This window comes from Leptonychotes weddellii, chromosome 7, assembly GCF_054177405.1.
Source record: "Leptonychotes weddellii isolate Sample4059 chromosome 7, ASM5417740v2, whole genome shotgun sequence".
NCBI classification, from domain to species: Eukaryota; Metazoa; Chordata; class Mammalia; order Carnivora; family Phocidae; genus Leptonychotes; species Leptonychotes weddellii.
In genome coordinates, this window is record NC_138375.1 from 93,620,904 (window position 1) to 93,639,380 (window position 18,477).

Consider the following 18,477-nt stretch of genomic DNA (forward strand, 5'->3'; position numbering starts at 1 on the left):
TCGATCCCAGGACTCTGGGATCATGACCTGAGCCGAAGGCAGACGCTTAACGACTGAGCCACTCAGGCGCCCCTGATTTCCAAAGTTTGTAAGACAAGAGATTTACTTTAGTAAACATGTATTATACACTTCTTACTGAGGCTCAGACCATTTATCTGTCAGATTTTAAAATTTTAGTTAGCTTTATGAAGAACTTGAAAATGGTTACTGAATTTTGAATTAAATCAAACACTGCATACAGAGACCCCATCATCTCAAGTATTTCTCCTCTAATGATAAATACTTCATTTGTATAGATTTCATCAGAAAAAAGTAACGTAGAAAGTGCAAGCTCCCTGTAATCTAACCCCCAAAAATTAGTCACTAAGAGAATGGTGTACTTTCTATGCACATACTAAAATACATACATAAACACCTTTTTAAACCAATAATAGCATCATATTATAATGCTACTTTGGAATTTTTTTTTTAACTTAGTACAGTTTATAAGTATTTTTCATGCCAGTGTATACAGATATGCCTCATTCTTTTTATTGGCTGTATAGTATCCTACAAATGACAGCTTTATTTCTTTATTTAACCGGTCTTGTCCTTGGTGGACATTTTTTCACCATTATGAGCAATGGCACAAGGAATCATGCACCTTTACACACCTGTGCAAATATTTTTTGCAAGTATTTCTGTAATAAATATTAAAGATCAAAAGATAAAATCATTTAAAATTTAAAATATATTTCTAAACTGTAATCCAAAGCATTTTACTTATATAAGCTTCCAGCAACCAGATTTATAACTTATAGTCATTCAACAATTAATTGCTGATTTCCTACTAACAAGCCAGGTCCTAGAGTTTAAGAGTTAATGACAGACAATTCAGGTCCTGAAGATACTTCACTTACATCTTTAATTGTGGAAGAAAGACAAAGGAGTTATAACTCAATGTTGCTAAAAAAAAAAAAAAAAAAAAAGGCAAGATACAACAGGAATACTGAGAAAGGGAAATCTACCAAACTTTGAGGAGGGAAGAGAGGGATTAAGGGAAAGTATCTCACTGGAAGAGACATATAAGCAAAGTCCTGACAAAGGCTGAAAGGCAGATGTGAGGGAAGGGCATGCCAACTACAAGAAACAGCACATGCAAAGGTTTGGAGGTAAAGGAAGAACATTATAAACTACTACAGCAGTAGTACAATAAACAAAGTAAAGCCTTTAAAATGATAGTATTTTTCTGATTCTTTCCCTATCATTTTGCAAATTTCCTCAGGTAGTTATTTATTTATTTTTTAAAGATTTTATTTGACAGAGAGAGACACAGCGAGAGAGGGAACACAAACAGGGGGAGGGGGAGAGGGAGAAGCAGGCTTCCCTCCGAGCAGGGAGCCCGATGCGGGGCTCGATCCTAGGAACCTGGGATCATGACCTGAGCCAAAGGCAGACGCTTAACAACTGAGCCACCCAGGTGCCCCTTCCTCAGGTATTTAAAAAGCATATCTTCACACAAAAACATTTAATAAGTCAGAAAGAAATCTGTATGTTTTAGACTGTCACTTAAGGGCGCCTGGGTGGCTCAGTTGGTTGGGCGACTGCCTTCAGCTCAGGTCATGATCCTGGAGTCCCAGGATTGAGTCCCACATCGGGCTCCCCGCTCAGTGGGGAGTCTGCTTCTCCCTCTCACCCTCTCCCCTCTCATGCCCTCTCTCACTCTCTCTCAAATAAATAAAATCTTTTAAAAAAAAATAGACTGCCACCTAATATTCTGACTAAAATATTAGAGAAAAGGATTAATTTCTAAGAGTCAGCAGCATAAATATAATTACAAGATAAGAAATTATGTTAATTTAAATTAAAAAACAAAACCTTCCTAGATCAGTAACTATGAGTAGTTAAACTTTAGCATGGAAAATGCTGTAGGGGGTATGAATAGAAATTCAAACAGGAAAATACTTACTGTTAACATGTGTGTGTCTAATTCCGGAGGATCAATTAATCTAGCCACTGACTCCATAAACACAAAAAAAGCTATTACCATTAGAAAAAGTCCATTAATAAATCCAGAGAGAATTTCTATTCGGCCATACCTAAAAATGTAGAATGTATTTTTAGAAAAGGAAAATGACAAATATTTTTAAAGTAAAAAGAGGATATAAGTCCAGATTTTCAACTACATATATAAATAATACGATCAGAAAATTACCAAGATTTTAAACACCATACTAATGTTGCAAGAGTCTTTCTGTACTTAAGTTTGTTGCAATTACAAATATTTATCTAAGTCCTTCTTCAATGTTTCCCCTTACACAAAGCCTTTCTTAGCAAGAAGTTCCTTCTTTCCCTTTAATGGGCTCTCCTTTGATGGGCTCTGTACCTCTGTCACAGCCCAGAGATTTTGCTTTGTACCAAAATTATTTGTATTTTTGGCTCACCTATCTTTCAAAATATTAACAGCTGAAAAGAGCTGAATTTATCAATCCATTCAGGGTAGGTCTTATCAAAATTCTTTGTACAAATCAAGGATTCTAACATTTGTTGAACTGAATTATTCAGTTGATGAAGGGATATTTCATGTTCATGCATAGTCCCTTCAAATTTTGAATACTCTTTCTAACAGCAAAGATGCAAATGACCATGCACATTCCATTGTCTCAAATAAACTGTTAGGCAAAGAGCTCAAAATCTAACTGATTTTCGCTCTCTCCATACAAGAGGAATTAGTCAGGGAATATAATCTTGAGCTTACTGCAATTTATTATTTATCATATGCTTGGTTTATTTCCTCGTATCTACTTCAATTTAAAGAAAACTAAGGCTCTGAAAAATTATTTGTATTAAAAGGAATAAAATTTTATTCCCTAAGATGGAATTTGCCCCTAGGATTTTTTCATTGTGTTATATCACCTTGATGGTCAGTGTACCTACCCATAGGAGAAAATCCGAGTTGCTTTCCATCTACTCATCAGGGCCGCAAAAAGCCCCATGACCAAAGCAGAGCAATCAAACAGCATGTGAAATCCATCTGAGATCAGACCCAAACTATTGGTCAACACGCCATAGAATAATTCCACAAAGGTAAAAAGCTAAAAAAAATTTAAAGAAAAACGGGAGGAATATGTTAGGAGATTTCAAGAGATTTATCAGAACTTAATCATGAGAATTTTAACCTTTTAGTTAAAATTTTTTTTTTAAAGATTTTTTATTTATTTGACAGAGAGAGAGGAAGAGAGAGAGAAAGAGAGAAAGGCAGCAAGCGAGCACGAGCAGGGGAAGGACAGGCATAGGGAGAGGGAGAAGTAGGCTCCCCGCCGAGCAGGGAGCCTGATGCGGGGCTCGATCCCAGGACCCTGAGATCATGACCTGAGCCGAAGGCAGGCGCTTAACCAACTGAGCCACCCAGGCGCCCCTTAACCTTTTATTATGCAAATCTTACTTGAAGATATACTGCCACTTTATTTCAATTCATATAAACTGTAAGATAAGGACACCTGGGTGTCTCAGTTGGTTAAGCATCTGCCTTTGGCTCATGTCATGATCCCAGGGTACTGGGATCAAGTCCCGCATCGGGCTCCTTGCTCAGCTGGGAGCCTGCTTCTCCCCTGCCTGCTCTGCCTGCCACTCCCCCAGCTTGTGCTCTCTCTCTGACAAATAAATAAAATCTTAAAAACAACAACAACAAAACTGTAAGATACTACACTGAATCAGATATGTTCATCTTATAAATTATTTAAAAGGAAATAGTTTCATTTATGTCTGTAGAACTCAATAAACTAGGCTATAAAATGTTAGCAACCTGGTCTATGGTGAGATCCTATAAGAAGGAGATAAAAATCTAAAATGCCTCAAAAATTGTTTGCTTAAGTAGTCTGAATATGATCCTGTAATCCTTCTATCACTGAGAGAAAATATAATCTTAGCCCCTAAGTATCAGAAATTTGGGAATTATGAGAATTATACCAGACTGTCAAAATTAAAAGATTAAGCTTTTAAGATATGCCACAAATATATAAAAATCTTACCAGATTCAAGCACAAGAAGTAAAAGATCTGCCTAGAGTCATTCTCCTCAAGAATCTGTTTTAGTGATTCCTTAATAAACCTGGGGATTGACTGGGAGCTATGCTGGAAAGCATCACCCATGAAGTTATAAAGAGGTGTTCCTTCAGGAGAATATCCAATTAGGGTGCCTTTCTGTCCTCTCTTGGAAGGAGATGACAAGATGTTGGCAGCTTTTAAAAAAGAGAAAACAACAGCAACAACATTACAAGTTTTAAAAGCTTAAGCTACCAAAATCAACATGGTATCTCTCAGCACTAAACGCAAGCACTAAACAAATTCCCAAATTAAGTAAATGATTTCAACATCAGAATCCATGAGATGAAATTTCCTGAGGGGAAAAATGCTCACACAAAATGAAGAATATAGCGCTCACTACCACTCCTCCAGACAGGACATGTTCAGTGCTTTCCTGGTGTGCTGCTTTGTTCATAGCTCGAAGCTGGTCTGTTATTGGATGTGTCCAAAAATTTCCAAAAAGTAGAGCACTAATAAAAATGGGAAAGGATCCATAGCGGGCACATTTGGAAACTTCCATTTTGACTGAACAAATGGAATCGACATAGAAATCCAGAATCATGACAAAAAAGATAACTGTTGTGAAAGGCATAATGAGAGAAAACCAAGACTCGACTTTACTCTAGAAATTAAAAAAAGGAAAAAAATAGTTAGTACTACACCAGAATAAAGTTCACATCTTATGTTTTAGTTAATCCCTTTATATTTAAACAAATATTCTAACTCAATGATTCATAAAATGCCAAGATATAAGAGCTGCAAAATATTAGTACATTTCCCAGTAATCCCCAAAGTATTGAAAACAAAAGCACTATGGTTTAATAATTATATAAATACTAGGTGACCCACAATTCTTGTAACACACAATAACTATAAAACGGGTTCTTTAGGAGTGTCTGGGTGGCTAGTTGGTTAGGCATCCGACTCATGATCTCAGGGTTGTGGGATCAAGCCCTGCAATGGGCTCAGCATGGAGTCGGCTCGTCTCTTTCCCTCTGCCCCTTCCCCAGCTCACTCTTTCTCTCTCTCTAAAACTAATAAGTATTTCTTTAATTGATTCCTTTGGGCCACAGGAATAGGATGAATATACAAATGTAATAGTACCTGATTTGTATTTTCTATAAACAATAAATTTACTCCAAAAATTTTCAAAAATGATAAAAAAAGCAATGATAATTTAAGATACTTGCAAGCTCAAAGTGAAATAAAATACAATGTACTGAACTAAAATTTTTTAGTAAGAGCAATTCATTTTACTTATTACCAATAAATTCCTACTCTTACCTCAGTTGTCATAGAAAGAACAATGACCCAGGGGCACAAGAGAAGCACAGAAACAAGATGGGATAAAGCTTGAAGACGTTTGGCTCCACCAACATCTATAGAGAGTTTTCTGGAAGCTGTATGAAAACCAACTTTACAACACAAAGCCAGTACTAGCAACAATACTCCACCCTATGAGTAAAATTAGATAAGTTTCATTAGAAACACACAGTCCAATACCCAATCCTTAAATACATAATATTTGAAGAAATGGAGCTATTATGTTTCTTCCATATGCCAAATTACTGAACTACTTAAATGTCAGGCAGTACTGTAAATTACTGCTAACTTATTTTAAGTGCACTTTTAAAGTTACAGTTGCTGTAACTTTTCACAGTCTCTTGATCTCGTCAGGAATAAAGAAAAGAACATACCTTGTGATCTGCCACACCTAAGAAGGCAATGGCTGTGTAAAGCATGTGAGTTAGAGCACTGTCATGATGTCCTTCAGCTAAGTGAGTTGCAGTAAAGGAAAAAAAAAATCCCAAATATTAACTCTTTGAATCCTGAAGTCCTCCTAAAATTTTAGCTACATTATTTTAGGCTGACTATAGACTAGTTTGGGGGCCCCAAACCTGACCACTTGCAACAGTTTATTGCCCTTAAAAACAAAACAATTAAAAATTTAATTTTGGGACATGATTTACAAATTGGAATGGCCTGTATTTCTTTTGTTGTCTCCAAAACAATTATAATAGTGCTTGGGATATAGTTGTTAAATATTGGTAGTGAACCTCCAAAAGTATATGCATGCACATTGTAAGCAGGAGAAAGGGACAAGAGCAAGGACCTTCTTGGACCACTACTGTCATGGAATTAAGGTTGCTCTTTCAGAACATGTCAAATCAGTCCTAAATCTGTTTCTAAATCACTGACCACATAAGCCTCAGTAAAGCAAGTAGCAAGGAGAAAGGGGCAGGGGTGGCATATCACAAGCAACCTGGAATTCTGCAAAGTCACACCACTCTCTTTCACTATAACAAAGTAAACTATTAATTAGTTAACTGACAGGCTTTAGGACAGTGTAAGTAACCAGAAGAATCAAAACTGGTGTTCTAAGGTCAGCTAAATGGAGTGGGCAAAGGTGTATGGACAGGAAAGAACAAGGTATGTCTGTTTGTAGAGGAAAAGGAGTATACATATTTGACTGGAAAGCTGGGGTTCTAGAATAGAGGAAGCTCAACTAGAAATAACAGTTTAGAGCAAGAGAGTGATTACCAGGTGAAGGAATTTCAGCTTTTTCTTTCGGGCAAGAAGATGCCAAAGATTTTTCATTAAATTTCAAAGAAGTTTGTATTTAATAATTGCAACTGACTTCTAAATTGAGCATTTAAATCGTTGAATTTATTACAAGGGAGCCAAAAGAGTGATTTTGTTGACTGGCAAATAAAAAAAAAAATTTTTTTTTAAGCACCAGGACATTCTGAAATATTCTTTCACTGTCTCTGTAGAAGATATTGATGGAGATGCTATAAAATATTTAGTTTAGAATAAATTTATTCATTATTTGAATACCTACATTAATCCATGGAAGTTTCATTCATGACTGATTTTAATTCAATCCTCCTTCTCGTCCCATTCTGCCAGTCTTCTATTTTTCTGCAAGACTAAATTACTCCAATCTATTGCAAAAGGATACGGTGTTCAGCCATTTTAGCCATGAGATCATCATTGTCGAAAAGCAATAGGCAGATCACAGCAATAATGAAAAAAGCAGCCCCTCTTGTCTGAAAATGAAGAAAATATTACCAAGGATGGCTATTTCAAGAGTTGACTTTTAAGACCATGACTATACAAATGCTAAAGAAAAATGTTTTTCATATAAATATTTAAAGAAAAAATAACATCTCACATTAAAGCCCTTCTATTATATAATATAAATTTGCAGTATTTTTTTTTTTTTAAGATTTTATTTATCACAAGCAGGGGGAGCAGCAGAGGAAGAGAGAGAGAGGCAGGCTCTCCACTGAGCAGGGAGCCCTATGTGGGGCTCGATCCAGGACCCCTGGATCATGACCTGAGCTCAAGGCAGACGCTTAACTAAGACTGAGCCACCCAGGCGCCCCTCTTCTTTTTTTTTAAAGATTTTATTTATTTATTTGACAGAGAGAGAGACAGCGAGAGAGGGAACACAAGCAGGGGAGGAGTGGGAGATGGAGAAGCAGGCTTCCCGCTGAGCAGGGAACCTGACAGGGGGCTCAATCCCAGGACTCTAGGATCACGAACCGAGCCTAACGACTGAGCCACCCAGGCGCCCCCAAAGTCATTTCTCATATCCAGTAAAACTGTAGAGCATTTAAAAGCTGATGAATTTTTTATAAGTTTATATTCTCATCCCAGGAAAGGATTTTGACAAAAGAAAATCAGGAAAAACATACTGCCTAGTTTATGCAAATACTTCAGAATTTAGGGTATAAAAGCCATCTAAATAGCATTATTATACATTCTGTATTTATAAATTTACAGGTATACTGCCACATACTTTCATTAAGTAAAAGTTAAAATTTAAAGTGAGAATCCTATTCTATTCATTAACATGATTACCACTACACTTGAAAAATTCTCTTAGTGTGGTAGATGGATATCTTGACAAAAGCCAGTACACATAAACCACACAATTTTAAATTTCATTATTTTCATTATATTAGAATATGACAGTATCAACAATATCCAGATATGGAGAATAGAATTTAATCTTTTGTTAAAGAGGGCAACTTCTGTAGTGCTTCAGTCATAACCAAGAAAAAAAACATGCTGTGTCCTGAATAGATGCCCAGATTCATTACAGACACTAAGGGCACGATATGTACGATTTATATTCTAACTTCTGAGTATTAGTGCAGCAAAATTTTTATTTATTTTGAATTATATTCTTAAAAGATTTATTTATCTGAGACAAAGGGGGGAAGGGCAGAGGGAGTCTCAAGCAGACTCCACACTGAACAAGGAGCCGACACGGGGCTCAATCTCATGACCCTGAGATCATGACCTGAGTTGAAACCAAGAGTCAAGGCTTAACCGACTATGCCACCCAAGGGCTCCCCAATTTTTTTTTTTAAATGTGTTAAAAACATTTGTATTTCTTTTGTGAGTTGTCTTTCGCTGCCCTTGGCTCATTTTTATTGAGAATCTTATGCATTTTTCTTAACTGACTTTACTAATTTATATTTTGAAAGAAATGTAAAACTTTTATTTGTGGTAATTTTCTGTTGTTGGTTGTTGTCTGCACAACGATTTCTGTTACACAGAAACTTATAATCATTATGAAGTCAAATGTACTGAGTTTTCCCATTGTGATTTTTTCCCACTGCTTTTATGCTCAGAGAGTTCTTTGCTTGTAGTTAATTATCCATCTATATTTTATATTATATATATTGATGTTTTTTATATTATCACACATTTATAGCTCTATTTATATTATTTTACATATTACAGTATATCACATTTATATATATTACTTTATACATATATTTGTAGTGCACGTTGCATATTTACATACATTTTACATACTGTTATACTATATTGAGACTATTTTATATTATATATTTATTTATTTATTTTTTAAAGATTTTATTTATTTATTTGACTGAGACACAGTGAGAGAGGGAACACAAACAGGGGGAGTGGGAGAGGGAGAAGCAGGCTTCCCGCTGAGCGGGGAGCCCGACGCGAGGCTCGATCCCAGGACCCTGGGATCATGACCTGAGCCAAAGGCAGTCGCTTAATGACTGAGCCACCCAGGCGCCCCTATATATTTATTTTTATCCACAAAATGCTTCAATCTAGTTGACATTTATTTTGGAGTACTCTGTGAGTGCGATGAAAGAAACAGTGGCATATGCTTTAATATTAATTATCCCATTTGAAATCTATGGGTTGGGTAGTCTCTCTGCTCTACCTGGCATATTATTTTGTTCACTTAATTTTATTCATCTGCCTCCATTACTTGGGAGCAACAGCTCCTTTTAGAACAGGGACTACTACATCTTACTTGTCTTTATTTCTCCTTTCCCCTATAACTGGGACAATGCATCATACACAGCAAGCAATTTGGTAAAAAGGAAATACTGTAGGTATAAAAATTTGGAATTGCAGATTCTTGACTCATTTACCAAAAAAGGATAATACTTAAGTTACTTAAGATAAATAAGGCCTAGTTGGCAAAATGTTGGATATTCATCAGACTTTATAACAAGTTCTTAGGTGTTTTCCAAAAATGACGAATAAGGGTAAAGAATGAGGTGGGCGGGGGTGCCTGGGTGGCTCAGTCGTTAGGCATCTGCCTTCGGCTCAGGTCACGGTCCCAGAGTCCTGGGATTGAGCCCTGCGTCAGGTTCCCTGCTCTGCGGGAGGCCTGCTTCTCCCTCTTCCACTCCCCCTGCTTGTGTTCCTTCTCTTGCTGTGTTTCTCTCTGTCAAATAAATAAATAAAATCTTAAAAAAAAAAAAAAAAGAATGAGGTGGGCAAGAGGCCTAAGTACAGCACGATGGAGATCTTTGTGGTGATCAATCTGTTCTGTGTCTTGATAAGGTCTATGGATTATACCAATGTCAATTTCTTAGTTTTGTTTTTAAGATTTTATTTATTTATTTGACAGACAAACACAGAGAGGGAACACACGCAGGGGGAGTGGGAGAGGGAGAAGCAGGCTTCCCACTGAGCAGGGAGCCCAATGCGAGGCTCGATCCCAGGACCCTGGGATCATGACCCGAGCTGAAGGCAGATGCTTAACGAATGAGTCACCCACGTGCCCCAATTTCTTGGTTTTGATAATTTACTTGAGTTGGGTAAGAAATTACCATTGAAATTGAGTGAAGGGCACTCTTGATGCTATTTTTGCAACCTCCTATGAATATCTGATGATTTCAGAATAAAAAGTAAAAAAAAAAAGTTTGTAAGAAAAAGTTAAAATTAACAGAAAAAGCCCCTACATTCTTTTAAATGGTAAAGATTTTATTTAATTGGTTTGGATAATATTTTACATGTATAACTTCCAATTTTCAAGTGTCTAATAACAGAAAATTGTACCTTTGCTGGTCCTCCTCCAGAACTAGTGAATAAAACACTGAGTAGTGAGATGACAACAATATCACTGTGTTCAAATAGCAGCAAAGTCCTATAAAAATACAATATTATCATTCATAAAATATATCTGATCTTCACCAAGAAGCATGAATTCAACTACAGTAAGAGAAAATAAATATTTCCCCTTGATTTCATAAAACACTGAGAAAAATAAATAGGGACAACTGCTTTGGAATAATCTATCTTCTGGCCTTATCTACCCCAGAAAGGCTGAGACTAGGGGCACTTGGCTGGCTCAGTTGGTAGAGCACCCCACTCCTGATCTCGATGGTGAGTTCAAGCCCCATGTTGGGTGTGGAGCTTATTTAATTAAAAGAAAAAAAAGAGGAGAAAAAAAAGAACCTGAAATGGTACAACTTGTAGGATTATATCAATCAATTTCTTGTGTATGTGTATGAGGAAACACTTAGAAGGTTGCTCCTATCAGCTATGTTTGCAGTATCCCCAACCTAAATGTCACTGGTAAGGGAATAAATAATATAGAAGATATCCATTCAATAGACTATTGTACAACAATAGAAATGAATGATCTTCTATGAATATATTAAGAAATGCTGAATTATACACTTTTTATTTTTTAAGAGAATGGCTTTATTTATTTTTAAAGATTTTATTTATTTGACAGAGAGACACAGAGAGCGAGCACAAGCAGGGGAAGCAGCAGGCAGAGGGAGAGGGAGAAGCAGGCTTCCCGTTGAGCAAGGAGCCCTATGCAGGACTTGATCCCATGACCCTGGGATCATGTCCTGAGCCGAAGGCAGACACTTAACCAACTGAGCCACCTAGGTGCCCCTGAATTGTACACTTTAAATCTGGTACAGACTGCATGTTTGAGTCCCCTCTAAATTCATATGTTAAATCCAATCCCCAGTGTGATGGTGTTTGGAAATTGGGGCCTTTGGGGTGCATAGGTCATGAGGGTGGAACCCTCCTTCATGAGTGAGATTAGAGTCCTCATAAAAAAAGACTAGAAGAGTATTCTCTTTGCACATTCTGCTCTGTGAGGTTATTGAGAAAAGATAGCTGTCTATGAACCAGGAAGCAGTCCCTCACCAGACAGTCTGCCTCACCTTGATATTAGACTTCCCAGTCTCCAGAACTAAGAAATAAATATGTGTTCCTTAAAAGCCACCCAGTCTATGGGGCACCTGGGTGGCTCAGCTGGTTAAGCTTCCAATTCTTTTTTTTTTTTTAAGATTTTATTTATTTATTTGACAGAGAGAGCGAGACAGCACAAGCAGGCGGAGCAGGAGAAGGAAAGGGAGAAGCAGGCTCCCCGCTGAGTAGCGAGCCTGATGCAGGGCTCGATCCCAGGACTCTGGGATCATGACCTGAGCCGAAGGCAAACGCTTAACCATCTGAGCCACCCAGGCGCCCCTAAGCTTCCAATTCTTGACTTTGGCTCGGGTCATGATCTCAGGGTCCTGGGATTGAGCCCATGTCAGGCTCCACACTCAGTGGGGACTCTGCTTCTCTCTTTCTCTCTCCGTTCCTCCCCCTGCTCATGCAAGCTCTCTCTCTAAAATAAATAAATCTTAAAAAAAGAAAAAAAAAAAGTGCCACCCAGTCGATACAGTATTTGTTATAGCAGCCCAAATGGACTAACATAAAAAGAATCAATGTTATGGTATATGAATCATATTTCAAAAAACTGCCATCAAAATGAATGAACTATATATATCTTATATGCATCAATATGGGCAAGTCTCAAACATAACATTAAATGGAAAAAGTATGCTGTAGAACATGCATGCAATGTAATTCTATTCATACAAAGTAAAAAACTTGCAAAGTTAAACATTAAAAAAACAAACATAAAAGACATAGATACATATGTGAAAACACTATAAAGAAAACCAAGAAAATGAAAAACAAACCTTAAGATGCTGATTATACCCAAGGGTAGGGGGAGATGGGGACAACAGTCAGGAGTGGCACACAGGGCTTCAAAGGTATTGGTAAGGTTTTATTTTGGGGGTTGGGTGTTAGATACATGAAGGTTCACTTTATTATTACTATTTTTTTGAAGATTTATTTATTTAACTGAGAGAGAGACAGAAAAGAGAGTGGGGGGAGGGACAGAGGGAAACTCAAGCAGACACCCCGCCTTTTTTTTTTTTTTTTTTTGGGGAAGAGGGAGGAGCAGAGGGAGCCCAATGTGGGGCTCAATCCCACGACCCATGAGATCATGACCTATGCTGAAACAGAGTCAGACGCTTAACTGGCTGAGCCACCCAAGTGCCCCCACTTTATTATTATTTAAACATTCATATTTACTCTTTTATATGTATGAAATATTAAAAAAAAAAACTGGGACACCTGGGTGGCTCAGTCGGCTAAGTATCAGCATTTGGCTCAGGTCATGATCCCAAGGTCCTGGGATCAAGTCCCGCATTGGGCTCCCCACCCTGCTTCTCCCTCTGCCTGCCGCCTCCCCTGCTTGTGCTTTCTCTCTCTATCTCTCTCTCTGTAACAAATAAATAAAATCTTAAAAACCAAAAAAAACCTGAAAAACATTATTACCAGCCAAAACAGGGCTTATAGGATCTAAGTATTAAGATTTTTAGCTGCTCTTTTAAAAAATTTTCATTTTTCCTCTTTACTCAAAAATCTGTAACAGAACACAGCAGTGCTAACTTTAATTCTATTAATAACTGCGAGATACAATTTAAGAAAATAAATATATCAGCAAAGTAATACCAACCTAAAATAAGACAGGCTATGGAACACTGAAGGAGTCTTTCTAATCAAGAAATTGCATGGGGTGTCTGGGTGGCTCAGCTGGTTAGGTGTCCGACTCTTGATTTTGGCTCAGGTCATGGTCTCCGGGTTTTGAGATGGAGCCCAGCATGGAGTTCCAACCTGGGTGGGGAGCCTACTTAAGATTCTCTCTCTCCCTCTGCCCCTCCCTCAAAAAGAAAATCACGCAATTCCTTTTTTCTTTTTTGAGAGAAAGCAAGCACACACTTGTGCAAATGGGGATGGGGGGTAGAGGGAGAAGGACAGAGAGACAATCCCAAGCAGGCTCCACACCCAGCACAGAGCCTGATGAGGGCTCGATCTCATGACCCTGACATCAAGACTTGAGCCGAAATCAAGAGTTAGATACTTAACTGACCGAGCCACCTAGGCACCCCTGAATGATGGCTTTTTTTTTTTTTTTAAAGATTTCATTTATTTGACACAGAGAGAGAGAGCACAAGTAGGCAGAGCGGCTGGCAGAGGGAGAGGGAGAAGCAGGCTCTCCACTGAGCAGGGAGCCGGATGCGGGGCTTGATCCCAGGACCCTGAGATCATGACCTGAGCCGAAGGCAGCCGCTTAACCGACTGAGCCACCCAGGCGCCCCTGTTTTTGTTTGTTTCTTAAATTTAATTTAATTAATTTATTTAAGAGAGAGAGTGCACAAGAGGGGGAAGGAGCAGAAGGAGAGGTACAAGCAGACTCCATGCTGAGCATGGAGCCCAATGCAGTGCTTGATCTCAGGAGCCTGAGATCATGGCCTGAGCTGAAATCAAGAGTTGAAGACTTAACCAACTGAGCCACCCCGGGGCTCCTGATAGTTTTAATAAAAGAATGAGAGGGGCAGTGTTGGCAGAGGAGCTGGTGGTAGTGCCGGGTTGTAAGATGGGAAATATAAGACTAAGGAGTCAAGTAAGAATTTAACAATTTTCCGCCTTTCTTCCCTAACACATTGGGACAGTGATTTAATAACATACAGAACAAAATACAATCTCACAGGAAAGAAATTCTTTTTAAAAAGATTTTATTTATTTATTTGAGTGAGAGAGAGAGAGAGAAAGAGAGTGTGAGATCACGAGCAGGGGAAAGGGTAGAGGGAGAAGCAAACTCTCCGCTGAGCCAGGAGCCCGATGTGGGACTTGATCCCAGGACCCTGAGATCATGGCCTGAGCCGAAGGAAGATACTTAACCAATTGAGCCACCCAGGTGTCCCAAGATTTTATTTATTTATTTGAGAGAGAGAGAGCATGCGCATAAGCAGGCAGAGCGGCAGGCAGAGGGAGTTGGAGAAGCAGGCTCCCCAGTAAGTAGAGAGCCCAACTTGGGGCTCAATCCCAGGACCCTGGGATCATGACCTGAGCTGAAGGCAGACACTTAATTGACTGAGCCACCCAGGTGCCCCCCAAATTTTGCTTTCCTACTGGTTTTTATTTACCATTTCAGACCTTTTAGTTTCTAAAATCAGTTGCTAAAAGGGATCACCAATGGATGATAAAAAACCACCTATGTTAAAAATTTTCTGAAACTGTTTGGACTCTTAACTAGTAAAATATCACAACAGATCATGAACAATACATTTACAGTGTTCACCAAAAGATAGTCCACAAATTAAAGAGGTTTTATAAATAAATACTGAGTTATATCCAATGCTAGAGGAGTGAGAGAAGCATTTGTATATAACTTAACATAAATACTTGACATAAAATATAATGGAATAAAATATTCAAAATTAAGAAATATAAGTAAACATTCAAAATATGCATTTTTATTTACCTTAGTGGTCCACAAAGAGTGAGGCCAAAAAACCACAAGAGTGAAATGATACACCCAGCAACTGCATGTTTAAATATTTTGATCCACTATGAATGGAAACAAAAAATTAAAAATTTTAGTCATATGTTTTGCTAGTATCTTAAAATCTTAAATAAAATATATAGGGAAAGAAAATAATGGTAGCACTTAGATATTTTAAAGGCTAAATAATTACATTTTTAAAAATAATCACATATTTTGAACTTAAATAGAAAATGTGCAGATCCCTTGACTAAATCTAGATTTGTAAGACAGTATTGTTTTCCATTTTCTATATTCTTGTCTGTTGTTAGATCTTGAAATCTTTTTCTATAAAATACAAATTTGTGGGTTTTTTCAATAGTTTCTCACTAGTTTGCTAGAACACGTGATGTTTTAGTCTTTAAATTCTTTTCCATTAGATATTCAGAGCTTCAATTACTTGAAAAGAGAGAAAAAAAGCTATGATGGGGATTAAAATATTAATCCTATTTTTAAAACATGCTTGGTCTCTAAAACAGAGGTACATAAATTTGTCATTCTAATAAAAAGTCATGGCACAGTTTTCTAAGTTGTTGCACAAAACAAACATATAGTAGGATCTAACGACTGTCCAAAGAGGTAATAATGTGAGATGACAATACAGAATGCAGGACATTTTTTTTTTTTATTCTTATGTTAATCCCCATACATTACATCATTAGTTCTAGATGAAGTGTTCCATGATTCATTGTTCGTGCATAACACCCAATGCAGGACATTTCTATATGCATCCTGAACCTCAGGTGCCTAAAGAAAATGATGATGATGAGGGTGACAGCTAATATGTATTGTTTGCTGACAATATGCTGGGCACTATTTCAAGAACTTTATATGTATTAATTCATTCATTCCTCACAGCTCCATTACAAAGGTATTATTAACTCCATTTTACAGGTGAGAAAATTGAGGTAGAGAAAAATTAGTAACTTGCTCAAAGTAAGACTTCATAAGGAGGACAAACAGAATCTGAATTTGTCTGACTCCAGAGTCCTCAGTAACCCCTATGCTTTATCTGCCTCCTAATGACATTTGTCCTAGGCTTTTGGGCATGTCTCCACATCACATTTAGAAATCTTTAGAATAGAGTCCTGCATTAAAAAAAAATTTACTTTATACCTTAAAATTTTTCTACTCTCTTCTCCATTTTTAAACATTCTGTTATCTTAATACTTTATAGTTTATTCTTGAAGCCTTGATACTGAAAAGCAAGTCAAGAGCAACTTAACTATGGAAATGTTCTGCTGTGTACTTAAATCATTTAAGTAATTCTGATCAACACTTCTCCTGGCCTAATGACTAGGAAAGCTGCTAGGAAAAAAGGACTGTGGAAAAACTCACCTGGTGTTTGGTAATACTTTTCCCAGAAGAAAATGGCTTTTGAAACAAAACCATAAAAAATGCAGTCCTGTGAATAAGGAAACATTAATATTAATCTATCTTATATACAAAGTGTGATGTTAAGTAAAGATACTTTAAATGAACATACTACAACTCGAAAGGTATGTTACCATCTAAAAAAATTATACTGGAGAACAATATTTATTCTACTAAGGCTTCCACTGGAACATATGGGGAACTCTTATTTTGTAACGCCTTCAGAACCAGTTCACAAGCCACAAAAGAAAGGGGTCTCAATATTTTTTCATACTTTGAAATACAAAAAAAAAAAAAAAAAAATCCTATCTTCTCCAGAACTTAGTAACAAATCTTGAAATAACAGAAATTAAGAATGTCCTTACCTTTCACATTCCCAAAATGGTTATATAAAAATGCATACAACTGATTACTTAAAATTTCCTAGTCAAGAATCACTTTCCATAATTACTAAAATTAACTCCCTGGAGTCTTTAAAGAGAGTGGTCACTATCAATCTCAAGTCCAAAGAAACTTTATTCAGAGAGAATTTCTTACTATGTGCAGAATAATATAAAATTTATTTTATATGAGGACCCTGAACTGTGAAGGGAGCACATCCTGAACAAAGCCCAGCACAGTTTAACTTAGAAAATAAGGAATATCTGTGCCAAGACAAGTCTCAGGTTACATTCTATGCCTGCTGGAAGGCTGAACTACACCAGTGGTATGGTTTGGGAATTCCTAGGGCCTGGAGACTCTTTTAGGGAGACTGTGGGGTCAAAACTATTTTTATGAAAATACTAAGAAATTATCTGCCCTTTTCACTCTTACTCTTTCAGGGGTGTATACAGTGGAGCTCTTCAGAGGCTAACTGATAGGAGATGCTGCACAGACTTAATGTTGAAACGGATGTGAAAATTCAGCAATCCTCTATTAAGGTGAACATTAAAAGAAATGTGCAAAAACCTCTTTAACACAAACTATAGTACAAGTCTAGTTTTGGCACGCTATTATAGTATAAGGAGGAATAAATAGCACAAAATATTTTATCTAAAATTTCCTAAAGATAATCAGTTAAAACAGAAGTTTCAAATAAATAAAACATTAAGGAAAAAAGAACCACAGACACTCACCCAAGTTTTAATATAAAAATGAACTGAACAATGTGAACTGCTTTTAGGAGATCATATGATTCAAAAAGTCCCACAGCCTTCAAAAATTTAGTGAAACATAGTAACACAATATATTTTGTTAATCTGAAAAATAAGAGCAGAAACAAGTTTCAGTATCATTAAAATCACAAGGAACTCTATTATGTTTTTTTCTTATTATACAATAAGGATCATTATAAAAACCACAGATACTCATTACAAAAAATGAAACAAACAAAAAAGCCAAACAACTCACCATCCACATAACTACTATTAATATCTTGGTATATAAACTTCCAGATTCTTTTTAATGTACATTCTATATATATATATGTACATTCTATATACACACACACACACACATATACACATACATATATAGACGCAGTCTGTTAAAAAAAAAAAAAAAAGAGGCCAAACTAAATATATTCGGGGTGCCTGGGTGCCTCAGCCATTAAGCGTCTGCCTTCGGCTCATGTCATGATCCCAGGGTCCTGGGATCGAGCCCCACATTGGGCTCCCTGCTTGGCGGGGAGTCTGCTTCTCCCTCTCCCACGCACCCCCCCCCCCCCCCGCTTGTGTTCCTGCTCTCGCTAACTCTCTGTCAAATAAATAAATAAAATCTTTAAAAAAAAAAAAAAGTATGTTCTTGGTTAACTGAGTTGTCCAGATTATTTTGTATCTGCTTTTTAAACCTAACAGTTACTTCAAACAAAGAGAATAAAAACAGACACCAAACTCTACCTGCGATGAAACTAGAAGAGCACAATGTAAGAAGGAACAGAGGAATGGTAAATGCCTTAGGTTTGCCCCTCCTCTGCTTTGCTATGTGATGGCAGTTTAGAGTCATGGTTGAAAAGTCAAGCAACCTGCCCTACAGAGTCCTGTAAAGGCTCAGGAATCTGAAGCACCTCAGAAAAGGCTG

General features: G+C 37.1%; 1 protein-coding gene across 1 annotated transcript in view; it reads right to left on the bottom strand.

Moving 5' to 3' along the window:
• The window catches only part of SLC30A5 (solute carrier family 30 member 5), a 36,179-nt gene that overhangs the window by 10,582 nt on the left and 7,120 nt on the right, over positions 1-18,477 (bottom strand). The window contains exons 2-12 of the mRNA XM_006738847.3: positions 17,535-17,657; positions 16,384-16,450; positions 14,986-15,071; positions 10,416-10,503; positions 7,027-7,114; positions 5,762-5,838; positions 5,349-5,519; positions 4,398-4,686; positions 4,011-4,219; positions 2,917-3,074; positions 1,949-2,078 (exon numbers count right to left, since the gene is read on the bottom strand). Coding sequence (XP_006738910.2) covers positions 1,949-2,078; positions 2,917-3,074; positions 4,011-4,219; positions 4,398-4,686; positions 5,349-5,519; positions 5,762-5,838; positions 7,027-7,114; positions 10,416-10,503; positions 14,986-15,071; positions 16,384-16,450; positions 17,535-17,657 — 1,486 coding nt within the window. The remainder of the gene's footprint in view (positions 1-1,948; positions 2,079-2,916; positions 3,075-4,010; positions 4,220-4,397; positions 4,687-5,348; positions 5,520-5,761; positions 5,839-7,026; positions 7,115-10,415; positions 10,504-14,985; positions 15,072-16,383; positions 16,451-17,534; positions 17,658-18,477) is intronic.